This window comes from Mustelus asterias, chromosome 6, assembly GCF_964213995.1.
Source record: "Mustelus asterias chromosome 6, sMusAst1.hap1.1, whole genome shotgun sequence".
NCBI lineage: Eukaryota > Metazoa > Chordata > Chondrichthyes > Carcharhiniformes > Triakidae > Mustelus > Mustelus asterias.
The window spans coordinates 142,527,567-142,541,919 of NC_135806.1; the positions used below are offsets into that span (position 1 = coordinate 142,527,567).

The 14,353-nt window shown below is 44.5% G+C and overlaps 1 protein-coding gene across 8 annotated transcripts in view; it reads right to left on the reverse strand.

Moving 5' to 3' along the window:
• Positions 1-14,353, reverse strand: part of LOC144495199 (FYN-binding protein 1-like) — a 232,892-nt gene that overhangs the window by 5,861 nt on the left and 212,678 nt on the right. For 6 of the 8 annotated variants that reach the window (XM_078215255.1, XM_078215252.1, XM_078215250.1 and 3 more), the window contains 3 exons: positions 4,123-4,285; positions 3,000-3,033; positions 205-248 (listed from right to left, as the gene is read on the reverse strand). In XM_078215255.1, coding sequence (XP_078071381.1) covers positions 205-248; positions 3,000-3,033; positions 4,123-4,285 — 241 coding nt within the window. Of the gene's footprint in view, positions 1-204; positions 249-2,999; positions 3,034-4,122; positions 4,286-11,924; positions 12,034-14,353 lie in introns of all 8 variants that reach the window. The other 2 variants (XM_078215256.1, XM_078215251.1) reach the window with 1 other exon arrangement.

Consider the following 14,353-nt stretch of genomic DNA (forward strand, 5'->3'; position numbering starts at 1 on the left):
CTTTGCTGCCTCATTCAGTGGAATAGACAACAAATTGCAGTTGTTGCTTGCATTCTGTTCCTTTTGCATGCCAGCGTGGCATCACCAAAACTTGTACTGGATTTCAGATCTTTCAGAAGTGAATGCATCTTTCTCAGTGCATCAATGCGCTCTGTCACCCACCCTCAGGTCTTCCCCAAAGGGAAGCTTTGATTGTTCACGTACCTGTATCAATATCATCATAGATCTCACCATCCCCTTCTCCATTTCTAAAAAGAAAAATTAAAATCATTTAATATTAATGTCTTCAATTAAAATACTAGCATCAGTAAGATACATTTTTCTTCGTGACTCAGCTTAGGGAGTGATCTTACCAAAAAATTCTAAATCCAGAACGAGCGTGAAAACGGGAGAGATTCAGATCCATTTTTTCTGTGAGGCAACCAATCAAATCTTATGTACTCAGTGCAGAAAAAAGACCTCTCAACCTGTTTCTCACCACTAAGGGGAAGGGCGAGGCTTAAATCATGGGAAAGTCAGCTGATAGCAGCAGAGGGTGTAAATGCACATGTGCAGATCTCTCTGCTCTGAGCAGCTGAGAGACTTCCCAAACCCTCAGCTGCTTTCAGCTGGCTTCTGTGGCATAAATCAGGCCCCCCGCCCCAGCTACCGCAGGGCCAGTGGCTTATCACGTGCACCCCCCCTCCTCTCCAGGCCTGGAAAGATCGACTCCCCCTCCCCCTCACCCCCACCCCACTCCGCTGGCTGGTCCGATCCCCCCTTCCTCCCCCCACTGATCTTTAATGCCAATTGCCTGCTCGCTGGTAATCTGGGTGACATCTTGATTGCTATTGTAGTTGCACTCTCCCTTCATTTGTTGGCTTTTAAAGGGAGTCATTATCCAAATTCTTAAGTCCTAGAAGTCAACCATGAATCTGCATTGGTAGTGAAAATAGCTGAGGGATATAGGAACTCCATGAAGGACTCTTCCACACCTGTACATTGAATGAGTGGAAGGACATCCAGTTGACAAAGATGTCTGCATGTTGAGTTGGGGCCTTTATGGCAAAATGGGTGCAATCAATAACACACTGCACCTGAATGGAGCCTGCTAATTGAGCAAAGGCCATGGTTCTCTGCATCTGAGATGCCAAATCCACAATGTGATCCCCCACATGAGCAAACAGGTCATTAATTACAGCCGAATGCAGCTATATTCTGCTGACTGGGATATACCAGACAAGTCTCCCGATGATCCCAGGAATGATCTTGAGGCATAGTGATGGTTATCTTTGCAACTAATGGGCATAGGGATCGTTGGATAATGGCTCAATGTACTGCTGGACCACAAGACATGTGTATGTCACCACCTCATGGCTTATCCTCAGTAACCTTCGACACTGCTTCTCTGTCATGTTAAAGTAGAATGTCCTAGCACTGTTCACCCTTCCCACATGGGAGCACCTGGTTGCTCTGCCTCTTCTCATCCTTCTTTCTGGTGGCTGGGCAGCAGCCTCAGCTTCCTGATATTCTGTCCTCCCACTGGCCTCTGGCTGCTCACATTGACCGGCTTCTGTAGCCTATACGTGCAAAGGTGTCATGTCCAACTTCGATGTTCATTCACACAAAGTGCTATGCACCCTTCTCCAGCGCAACATCCTTCTTGGCACCTGGGTATACAAGTCAGCAATGGAAAATTGCGGTGCAAGACCAGAAACTCCACCATCTTACTCCCTTGTGTTAAGGAAAAGCAATTGAAATGTGTTTGTGCCACCTTAGGGGATGTGAATAAAAAATTAATGTAAATTCCACAAACCTCCAAAAGGGTTCACTGGCTATCCAAAGAGATACGCCAAATTCAAACATGCTTTTATCAGGTCTACTTTGCAAATTTCAGGATCCATGCTCCTAGACTAATCAAATCAGACTTGTGTGGAGGCAGCTGATTTAAGTGGCTAGCTGCCTCTGTAAAACATGTAAGTGTGAAGTGCTCCCATTCCCAGCCCTGTGAAAATAGGAAGTGCTGTGTTCAGGGCTGGGTTTTACAATTATTGAGCAGTTGTTATTTCTGGCTGTCAGTCATGGAACAAATCTGGGCCATTAACCTCATCCTCTTCTTTTATGAAGGCATCTCATACTCAGTCAGATCATATGGAAGCCAATAAAATTGTGATAGACTATTTTACATTGGTGGGGACTAGTGGGGCAAGCACAACATAAAAGGCTAAATGGATTACTCTTTATGATATATAACTATTATGTGATGGCAAGGGAATGATGGAAGCAATGTTAGAGAGCAGCTGACTAACAATGTCCATAGTGCAACTCAATAAATAACACAAAAAAGGAATAAAAATGACTTAATTTCAGGAACGCAGACTAGGAATGATAGATTGGCAGACACTGTTAGGTACAGGGTAAGTAGAGAGAAAATGTTACATTAAGAAATATAATTAGGAGACTGCAGAGCATTAACATTCAATCCAGCAAATGCCAAGGTGATTTGCCAGCACTAGAACTTGGCATTGTTGGCAGCCACTAACAGGACAAATACCTCAATTTGCCCTGGGTCAGCTAACTCAGTAACATTGCCATCTACATCAAAGGTATTGGCAGACAGTTTGTAACATTGGACATTTGAGGCCACTATTCCTCTGTTATGTCCTCATTCAGTATAACTCCACTAATATCTATCTACATTGTAATTTCTTCCTTAAGTGTTGCAATTATTTCTGTTTGATATTGAGAGCTTTAGAACAGCTGTCAAAGTCATGTTTTATTTTAGCTGCAAGAAATGAATTTAACTTTTGATATTTCTCCCTCAGCCAACATCACCATAAATATGGTTTCGGGGTCATTATTGCATTGCTGTTTGTGGGATCCTACTGTCCACAATTTGGCACTCTTGTTTCCTATATTACAACAGTGATTACACTTCAGAAGTATTTCCAGTTCTTTGCAAAATTAAACAGGAAAATCTCATGGGATAGCAACATTAGTACATGGTAAAATGTACTCACCCTAATGCTAAGTTGACTTTTTGAACATATCCAACTGTTTTGTTTTAAAAAAAGAAAATGCATCAAATTAGTAAGCATATACGATAAACAGGATTAATAAATGCTGTTATTGAACAAAGAACAAAGAAAATTACAGCACAGGAACAGGCCCTTCGGCCCTCCAAGCCTGCACCGACCATGCTGCCCGACTGAACTAAAACCCCCTATCTTTCTGGGGACCATATCCCTCTATTCCCATCCTATTCATGTATTTGTCCAAATGCCCCTTAAAACTCACTATCGTCTCTGCTTCCACTACCTCCCCCGGCAGCAAGTTCCAGGCATCCTCCACCCTCTGTGTAAAATACCTGCCTCGTACATCTCCTTTATTGCACCACAAGAGAAAATGTTACGAATACTTAAAAGATCTTTCAGCATCCAAAACAGATGGAACGGCCAATTTTAACCCTGCCCACCTGGGGGAGTGAACAGTCACAATCACCAGAGACTAACTAGACTTCCTGCTCCCATTTATTTTAACCTGTTCACCTGAAGAGGCGGGACATCCACAGGAAACTGCTGGGGTCATTTAAAAATGCAGAATGGACTTGATGCCATGGGAACCTGATCAGCTACTTTAACTGGCCTGAAGTTGTGGCTTTTCAGTCAGGGAAATCCAACAGGAAAAAAAAAGTCAGGGTCAAAGACCTTCAGTGATTTATGCACTTATACAACCAGGTCCCTCTCCTCCTACATCCCCTTTAGAATTGTACCCCTTATTTTATCTTGTCTCTTTTCATCCTCTCTGTCAAGATGAATCACTTGACACTTTTCTGCATTAAATTACATCAGTCACTTGTCCACTCATTCCACCTACTTGTCTGCATCCTTTTGAAGTTCTAAGCTATCCTCATGATTCACAACACTTCCATGTACTGTATCATCCACAGATTTTGAAATTTTGTCATGTAGACCAAGGTCTAGGTTATTAATAAATATTAAGAGCAAGGGTTCCAACACCGACCCCTGGAGAATTCCACTGCAAACCTTTCTCCAGGAGAGTAAAGGAGGAAATTGAGGAATAAAAAATATGTACCAATCTCTCATTAAAGTTTTAAGATGCCGTTCATTTTTAAAAACTTACATTTTCCATCTTCATTCCGACAGAGCAATTTGATGTCATCGGTGTTCTGTATAATGTCTAATACTTCGCCTGCTTTCACTGGCAGGTCTCGGTTGGCCCACTTCTTAGCAGTTAAGTTCTGGATAACCTCAACAGTTCCCAGAACTCGTATTTCTCCATCATACTGAGGTAGGGAAAGCAAAATTTAGTAAAAACATTGGCATACTTAATATAAAACTCAAATGAAAAGCCACCAAGCTAATAAATAACTGATCTCAAGTTATATTGACTATGTGAAGACATTTTTAAAATATGTTTCTGGGGTCTACTGTGGCATTTTCTAATGCAGGATTGTGGGGCTGTGTGTGTATGTGTGTGTAAGTATACGCCTAATTTACTTAAGCTGGGGACTGAGTGCCTACAAAGCTGAGGCCATCAAATGGGCTAGTCATGAAAGGCAGGCATTTAAAGTGAACAGGGGCGAGTTGGACGTTCTGCAGGTAAGTAAAACATCAGTAGAATGAGATGAAGAAGGTTTGTTGTGTGCAGTTGTTAAATTTGAAAGGGAAGTATAAAGGAATTTACAGCTGGGAAAAGGTCATATATAAATAAGGCAAAGTTAATAAATTTAATTTACCTATAAGATAAGACCATAAGACAAAGGAGCAGAATTAGGCCACTCGACCCATCGAGTCTGCTCCGCCATTCAATCATGGCTGATATTTTTCTCATCCCCATTCTCCTCCCTTTTCCCCATAGCCCCTGATCCTCTTATTAATCAAGAACCTATTTATCTCTGTCTTAAAGACACTCAATGACCTGGCCTCCACAGCCTTCTGCGGCAAAGAGTTCCACAGATTCACCACTCTCTGGCTGAAGAAATTCTTCCTCATCTCTGTTTTAAAGGATCGTCCCTTTAGCCTGAAGTTGTGCCCTCTGGTTCTAGTTTTTCCTACTATTGGAAACATCCTCTCTCCACATCCACTCTATCCAGGCCTCGCAGTATCCTGTAAGTTTCAATAAGATTCTCTCTCATGCTTCTAAACTCCAACGAGTACAAACCCAGAGACCTCAACCGTTCCTCATACGACAAGCTCTTCATTCCAGACAGTCACCCTTCATACCTGAAGGTGGTGACCATAGAGAACATAAAAGATTTTATATTCTGGGAAAGGTAAATATCAAAGAAGGTTAAGGGCAATAGGAAAGGTTGGGAGTTGTGTCAGGTGTGATCATGTAAGACTACCTGATGAGAGTGCTCTGTGCTAGGACAGAATTGTGAAGAAATGAAGTAAGCAGCCTTCAACCAACCAGAGAAGTGTCTGGTTGTTCTATAGAGTAGGGGTTTGGTTTAAAGTCTTGAATTTCTACAGTCGAGTAGGAGAGAGTGAGAAAATAGCTGTAATTCCTTGTCAGGTTTCACTTTATGGGATTTGGTTCGCATGGTACCTACCACCTGCCAGATCATAACAGCTACTTGCTCTTTCAAAAAACCCATAAAATAAACAAATGAACTATTATTTAACTACTAATTAACTATTATGGTGGCACAGTGGTTAGCACTGCTGCTTCATAGCACCAGATATCCGGGTTTAATGCCGGACTTGGGTGATCGTGCAGAGTTTGCACATTGTCCCCGTGTCTACGTGGGTTTCTTCCAGGTGCTCCGGTTTCCTCCCACAGTCCAAAGATGTGCAGGTTAAGTGCATTGGCCATGCTAAGTTGTCTCTTTGTGTTCCAAGATGTGTAGGTTAGGGGGATTAGCAGGGTAAATACATGGGGTTACGGGGATAGGGCCTGGATGGGATGTTCTTTCGGAGTGTCAGTGCATACTTGATGAGCTGAATGGCGTTCTTCTGCACTGTAGGGATTCTATGCAAATTAGCAGGTCTTTTAAGGGTACTAATTTGGTTTAATGCTTAGGCCACGAATCAACTATTTGTGTGATCATTGATGGATATTGATGAGATGCAAAATTATACTAGAACTCTATTTATATACAGACAGAAAACACAACTTCCCTTCCTGCTTGTTGCCAATACAGGAGTGTTGCCTACTTCTGATTGCCTCACATCTTTATGGGGCGGGATATCTGCAAAAACCATGATAACGATCCCGACAGTAAACAAATAAGCACTGGGTCGGGTGGAGGGGATGGGGGTGGTATAAGCTCAAAATGGCCATGGCGGGGCTGTCACCAGCTCTCCAAGCAATGGATGGGTCCACTGCCATGAGCATTAAATTCCACCCAGATAAACCATCCAACCAATGATTGAACCCATTCTGTTTGTGCTGGTTCTTTGAAAGAGCAGTCCAATCCAGTCCCACACCCCAGCTGTTTCGCCATCACCTTGCAAATTAGTCCTCTTCAACTACATATTCATATTCCTTTTGAAATTTCCGATGAAATCTGTTTCTACAACTCTGTCATGGAGTATGTTCGCGATCTTAACAACCCTATTTGGGATGTTAGATAAGGTTATTAAGGGTTATGGAAGTCAAGGTGAGTAGATGAAGTAAGATAAAGACCAACCATGGCCGAACTGAATGATGAAATAATCTCAAGGGGCTGAATGGCCAATTTCTGTTTCCATGGGTGGAATGTGACTATGGTTCCAAATTCTGGACACCCAAAGGATGTGACGGGGCGGATTAAATGGGGTGGGCATGGGGGTGGTGGGGGGGGGTGGGGGGGGGGGGGGGGGGGGGTGGGGGGGGGGGGGGGGTGGGGGGGGGGGGGGGGGGGAATAAGGGGCCCGAAAACAGGAAAAACACCAGGGTCTGTTTCTTTCCCTTGGCCCTGCACCTGCCATCTGTGATGGTGGAAACCACAGGAGGAGACTGACTGTGGTAGTGTGGCTGAGTGGTCTATGACGCTGGATTAAGGCTCTGCGGAGGCGCGGGTTCGAATCCCACCAGTGCCAGAATGGATTTGAGTTTTTTTTTAGGTGACACAGTGGTTAGCACTGCTGTTTCACAGCACCAGGGACCGGGGTTCAATTCCCGGCTTGGGTCACTGTCTGTGCGGAGTCTGCACGTTCTCCCCGTGTCTGCGTGGGTTTCCTCCAGGTGCTCCGGTTTCCTCCCACAGTCCGAAAGATGTGCTGGTTAGGGTGCATTGACCTGAACAGGCGCCAGAGTGTGGCGACTAGGGGGAATTTCACAGTAACTTAATTGCAGTGTTAATGTAAGCCTTACTTGTGACTAATAAATACACTTTAAACTTTACAAGGAGCACTCATTAGAAGTATGCTGACCAGATGTCCAGCTTTGCCGTGAGACTCTCAGGTTTTAACTAAAAGTCCCGGTGTCCTGACAATTTCCTCAAAATGGTTCAAATGAACAGGTTTTAGCTTTACCATTTTTGGACAACCGTAAAACTGTGCCAGTGAGAACAAGGTGGTATCAAAATGGTAATGCAACTGAAATGTACACCAAGGAGGTACAGCAGGACTTGGGGGCCACCCTGGGCTGATTGACAGATGATTCTTGGCTGACACCCTCAGCTTGTGCTCTAGAAGCTCACACATGATGTGCCCAGGCCATTCTCCTGGGTGTGGCATTGACAATATCTCTGATCAACCATGAGCTCTCTGACAGCAGGCGCTGCAGCTCCAGGTAAAAATGCTCATTAAGGGGCTGGGGAGAAACAGCTCAGTACTGGAGTGGGACACAATCACAGATTCTTCTTTCTTCAATCTTGACACCAAGATTGGTGGCATAGTGGACAGTGAAGAAAGTTATCTCCGATTGCAACAGTATCTTGATCAATTGGGCAGTGGGCTGACGAATGGCAGATGGAGTTTAATTTAGACAAATGTGAGGTGATGCATTTTGGAAGATTGAATCAGGGCATGACTTACTCAGTTAATGGTAGGGCGTTGGGGAGAGTTACAGAACAAAGAGATCTAGGGGTACATGTTCATAGCTCCTTGAAAGTGGAGTCACAGGTGGACAGAGTGGTGAAGAAGGCATTCGGCATGCTTGGTTTCATTGGTCAGAACATTGAATACAGGAGTTGGGATGTCTTGTTGAAGATGTACAAGACATTGGTAAGGCCACACTTGGAATACTGTGTGCAGTTCTGGTCACCCTATTATAGAAAGGATATTATTAAACTAGAAAGAGTGCAGAAAAGATTTACTGGGATGCTACCGGGACTTGATGGTTTGAGTTATAAGGAGAGGCTGGATAGACTGGGTCTTTTTTCTCTGGAGCGTAGGAGGCTGAGGGGTGATCTTATAGAGGTCCATAAAATAATGAGGGCACAGATCAGCTAGATAGTCAATATCTTTTCCCAAAGGTAGGGGAGTCTAAAACTAGAGGGCATAGATTTAAGGTGAGAGGGGAGAGATACAAAAGTGTCCAGAGGGGCAATTTGTTCACACAGAGGATGGTGAATGTCTGGAACAAGCTGCCAGAGGTAGTAGTAGAGGCGGGTACAATTTTGTCTTTTAAAAAGCATTTAAACAGTTACATGGGTACGATGGGTATAGAGGGATATTGGCCAAATGCAGGCAATTGGGATTAGCTTTGGGGTTTAAAAAAAAGGGCGGCATGGACAAGTTGGGCCGAAGGGCCTGTTTCCATGCTGTAAATCTCTATGACTCATGTGAAATGCAATATTAAATGGATCTGGTGAATGTGTCTCGGTTTTGACTTTTGAAAATCTGGTTGAATGAATTCTCCCCAGCCCTTCATGGTATACTTTATAAATGATGTGGAGATGCCGTACTTTATAAACAGAGGCATAAATGCTTGGAAATTATACTAAACAAGCCACTGTTTAGGTCTACCTGCATTATTGTGCCAAGATCTGGGCACCACCCTTTAGGAAGGATGTCAAGAGGTTAGAAAGGCTGAGGAGTAATTTACTAGAATGGCACCAAGAATACAGGAATTCAGTTAAGTCCATAAGACATAGGAGCAAATTAGGCCACTCGGCCCATCAAGTCTCCTGGATGATTTTTTCTCATCCCCATTACTCCTGATCCCCTTATTAATCAAGAACCTGTCTATCTTAAAGACACTCAATGACCTGGCATCCACAGCCTTCTGCGGCAAAGAGTTCCACAGATTCACCACTCTCTGGCTGAAGAAATTCCTTCTTATCTCTGCTTTAAAGGATTATCCCTTTAATCTGAGGTTGTGCCCTCTGGTTCTAGTTTTTCCTACTCGTGGAAACATCTCCATATCCACTCTATCCAGGCCTCGCAGTATCCTATAAGTTCCAGTAAGATTCCCCCCTCATCCTTCTAAACTCTATCGAGCACAGACCCAAAGTCCTCAACCATTCCTCATACGACAAGCTCTTCATTGCAGGGATCTTTCTTGTGAACCTCCTCTGGACCTCCATCATTAAAGAAGAAATAGCAGGCCATCTGGATAAGAATGGTTCGATTAAGCAGACGCAGCATGGATTCATGAGGGGAAAGTCGTGCTTGACGAACTTGTGAAGATGAGACGAGTGCGGTTGACGGAGGGGAACCGGTGGATGCGGTGTTTTTGGATTTCCAAAAGGCGTTTGATAAGGTGCCTTACAAAAGGTTGCTGAAGAAGATTGGGTCACAAGGAGTTGGGGGTAGGGTGTTAGCGTGGATTGGGGATTGGCTATCCGACAGGAAGCTGAGAGTCGGAATAAATGGGTGCTTTTCTGGTTGGCAGATGGTAACTAGTGGCGTGCCGCAGGGATCGGTACTGGGGCCTCAACTATTTACCATTTATATAGACGATCTGGAGGAGGGGACTGAGTGTAGGGTAACAAAGTTTGCAGATGACACAAAGGTAAGTGGAAAAGTGAATTGTGTGGAGGGCGTAGAAGGTCTGCAGAGAGATTTGGACAGGCTGAGTGACTGGGCGAGGATCTGGCAGATGGAGTATAACGTTAACTAATGCGAGGTTATTCACTTTGGAAGAAATAATAGCAAATTGGATTAATATCTAAATGGAAAGAAATTACAACATGCTGCTGTGCAGAGGGACCTGGGGGTCCTTGTGCATGAGACGCAAAAACCCAATCTGCAGGTGCAACAGGTGATCAAGAAGGCAAATGGGATGTTGGCCTATATCGCAAGGGGGATAGAATATAAAAGCAGAGATGTCTTGCTGCATCTGTACAGGGCATTGGTGAGACCGCAGCTGGAATACTGTGTGCAGTATTGGTCCCCTTATTTGCGGAAGGATATTTTGGCCTTGGAGGGAGTGCAGAGAAGGTTTACCAGGTTGATACCAGAGATGAGGGGTGTTGATTATGAGGAGAGACTGAGCAGATTGGGTTTGTATTCGTTGGAATTTAGAAGGCTGAGGGGGGATCTTATAGAGACCAATAAGATAATGAAGGGGCTGGATAGGGGAGAGATGGAGAGATTCTTTCCACTTAGAAAGGAAACTAGAACTAGAGGGCACAGCCTCAAAATAAAGGGGGGTCGGTTTAGGACAGAGTTGAGGAGGAACTTCTTCTCTCAGAGGGTGGTGAATCTCTGGAATTCTCTGCCCACTGAAGTGGTGGAGGCTACCTCGTTGAATATGTTTAAATCACGGATAGATGGATTCCTGATCGGTAATGGAATTAGGGGTTATAGGGATCAGGCGGGTAAGTGGAACTGATCCACTTCAGATCAGCCATGATCTTATTGAATGGCGGGGCAGGCTCGAGGGGCTAGATGGCCTACTCCTGCTCCTATTTCTTATGTTCCTAATGACCCTTTCCAAGGCCAGCACATCCTTCCTTAGATATGGAGCCCAAAACTGCTCACAATATTCCAAATGGGGTCTGACCAGAGCTTTATACAGCCTCAGAAGTACATCACTGCTCTTGTATTCTGGCCTTTTGACATGAATGCTAACATTGCATTTGCCTTCCTAACTGCCGACTGAACCTGCACGTTCACCTTATGAGAATCTTGAACAATGACCCCCAAGTCCCTTTGTGCTTCTGATTTCCGATGCATTCCCCCATTTAGAAAATAGTCTATGCCTCCATTCCTCCTTTCAAAGTGTATAACCTCACACTTTTCCACATTGTATTCCATCTGCCACTTCTTTATCCACTCTCCTAACCTGTCCAAGTCCTTCTGCAGCCCCCACTGCTTCCTCAATACTACCTGTCCCTCTACATATCTTTGTATTATCTGCAAACTTAGCAACAGTACTTTCAGTTCCTTCTTCCAAATCGTTAATGTATATTGTGAAAAGTTGTGGTTCCAGCACCGACCCCTGAGGCACACCGACTGCCATCCTGAGAAAGAAGTTATGTGGAAAGACTAGAGGAATGGGTTGTTTGCATCGGAGCAGAACATGTTGAGGAAAGACATGATTCAAAATCATGAAGGATTCTGAGAGAATAAGTAAGGAGAAATTTTCTAGTGGCAGAAGATCAGTAACCAGATTTATGTAAACTAATAGCAAACTAATCAGAGGCAAAACGAAAATAAAGTTTATTTTTATGGTCTAGAATGTACTGGCTGAAAGGGTGGTGGAAACAGATTCAATAATAACTTTGAAAAGGGAATTTGATGAATGTTCAAAAACCTGCAGGGCTAAAGAAAGAGCTGTGGCTGGCACTGATTGGATAGCTTTTTCAAAAAACCAGCACATGCATACTGGGCTGAATGGCCTTCTTCTAAGCTGCATCATTCTGTAATTCTGCACTGTACCTCAAAAGCAGGTAGTTTAGATATTCGGCAGGGTAAAGGGTGGCTCATTTTATACACTGCCTGATGTTATGCTCCATTTTCCACCTGACTGAACCCATCAGCTTCCTGCTGGGTGGGTTACGTTAAAATTAAAAAGTTTCAAATAATTCAAACAAGTTCAAAACTTACTTTAAATTTTTTCCTGAAGTCTTTTTCCTCCTTCTCCATCCTTTTGGTTTTTTTGGGATCTTTCTCATCCTTTTTGCCTTTACCAGGTGCTTTTGAGAGCTTTGACAAACTAAACAAAAAGAGAACATAACTTTCTAGTATTTGGCCATTTACTCAAAATTGATGATTTGAGACTCTCTTGTAGCCTCATCCCAACATTTCATCAACTGTGCATGTCAATTTACCTCCTTTTGGTGTTTGTCTTTGCACAAGTTCCCTGACACCATTCTTCAAAATCTGATTTTGAAAAGCAATTCTTCAAGACTCAGCAGTCACTGGGGTCAATTGTAAATTTTAAAAATTAATTTACAAGATGTGGGCTAAGCCAGCATTTATTGCCCATCCCTAGTTATCCTTCAGAAGGCGGTTGTGAGTTGCCTTTTTGAACCGCAGTCCCTGAGGTGTAGGTAAACCTCATATTAGGGAGTGAGTTCCAGGACTTTGACCCAGACACAGTGAAGGAACGGCAATACAAATCTAACTCAGGATCGTGAGTGACTTGGAGGGGAATCTCTAGGTGGTGGTGGTCCCGGGTATCTGTTGCTCTTGTCCTTCTAGATGGTAGTAGTCGTAGGTTTGGAAGGTGCTGCCTAAGGAACCTTTGTGAGTTCCTGTTGAGCATCTTGTAGATGATACACACGGCTGCCGTTGCACAACTGGTCTTTCAATTCTTCCATCCCAGCGGTTAACCAGTTTTTGCATTATATGGAAAGGGTGAAATTTTCCAATATTTTGGCTAAGTATTATTTGGGTGGAAACACTGGGGAAAATTGCACTGGCCCCAGTGCTGTATTTTTAGGCACTTTAAAAAAAAATCATGAGCTTCACGCTGCGTCCATGGTGAGATGGCTCTGATTCTCCTGCCCAGGGATCAGATGAGAGTTTCAATCAGGGCTTCCTGCTTTACACCTCCCTTCACATTTTCAAAGTCTAGCTGAGAGGCTGGTTGTAAGCAAGACTTCTCAGAGGGAAGACTGACCAGGTTGCTGGATGTGGTGGAGGAATGATATACTGTGTTGTACCCTCAATCGGGGTGAAGACCCTTGAGCAAAGTCACCAACCCCATATGGAGGACAATGGCAGCACTGGTCAGTGCCATCTCCTTTCACTGGAGGACAGGAGTGCAGTGCAGAAAGAAGATGAATGACCTCTTCCATGCAGCCAGGATAAGCAACTCCTCTAATCTGTCACTGCTCACCTACTCACACATCCACTGGGAGCTCATTCCTTTCCACTTCACAGGGTCCCCCACTCGCCCTCCCTTACATGCCCTTATCTCCCCTGCGGCTCCTCTCCTCATTTCATCTCAGCTCCCACTCACCAACCACACATACCATGCATCCTTCCATCTGACCCGAAGCGTGGCCTGTTTACACACTCCCCTTCTGTCTCCTTGGGAGACAAGCTGGCTGACAATAAAAAGAAAGAGAGCACAAACAGGCGGAGGCATGCCGGAATTGAAATCTTCGCTCCATTTGAGGAGAGAGCCCAAGAGCTTGCCGGCCAGGAATAGGACGGCTCCTGCGCTGAGGCCAAGCCCTCCAATAGCACAGAGCCTCACACATCAATGGGAATTAGTAGCAGATGGGCTTCTGAGCCACTAACTGATGAACATCTTACTTCTGATGAAGGCAGATGCAGCAATTTCCCAAAGATCCAGCACTTGGAGGACGGCTGGAGGCCAGAACTCACTGAACCTCAGTCAGATGCTGAGACTCTGGCCTTGGCCACCTCTCGGCTGTTGGAGTTGCACAGGCAGAGTTGGGACCATCAGGAAGGGATACCCACCTTACACCTTGGATTGCAAGACCAACTGGAGGAGTGCCAGTGCCTTCTTTCCAAGGAGATGAGGCCAGCACTGCAAGGCAGCCAGCTAACATTGGAAGGGCAGTATCCGCAGTGAAGATCTTGGTGTATGATGTCCACTCCATGGTTCAGGGCATGAACTCAGTGGTGTAGGGCATCAACTGCATGGTGCAAGCACTTGGGGTGGTGATGGCCTTGTGGCATTATTGCGGGACTATTATTCAAGAAGCTCAGCTAATATTCTGGAGACCTGGGCTCGAATCCCACTATGACAGATGGTGAAATTCGAATTCAATTAAAAATATCTGGAAATAAGAATCTACTGATGGCCATGAAACCATTGTCGATTGTCGGAAAAACCCATCTGGTTCACTAATGCCCTTTAGGGAAGGAAATCTGCTGTCCTTACCTGATCTGACCTATATGTGACTCCAGATCCACAGCAATGTGGTTGTCTCTCAACTGCCCTCTGAAATGGCCTTGCATGCCGCCCAGTTGTATCAGTGTTTCAAGAAGGCAGCTCACCACCACGTTCAAGAACAAAAATGCTGGCCAGCCAGCGACGCCCATGTGAATAAAGCGAC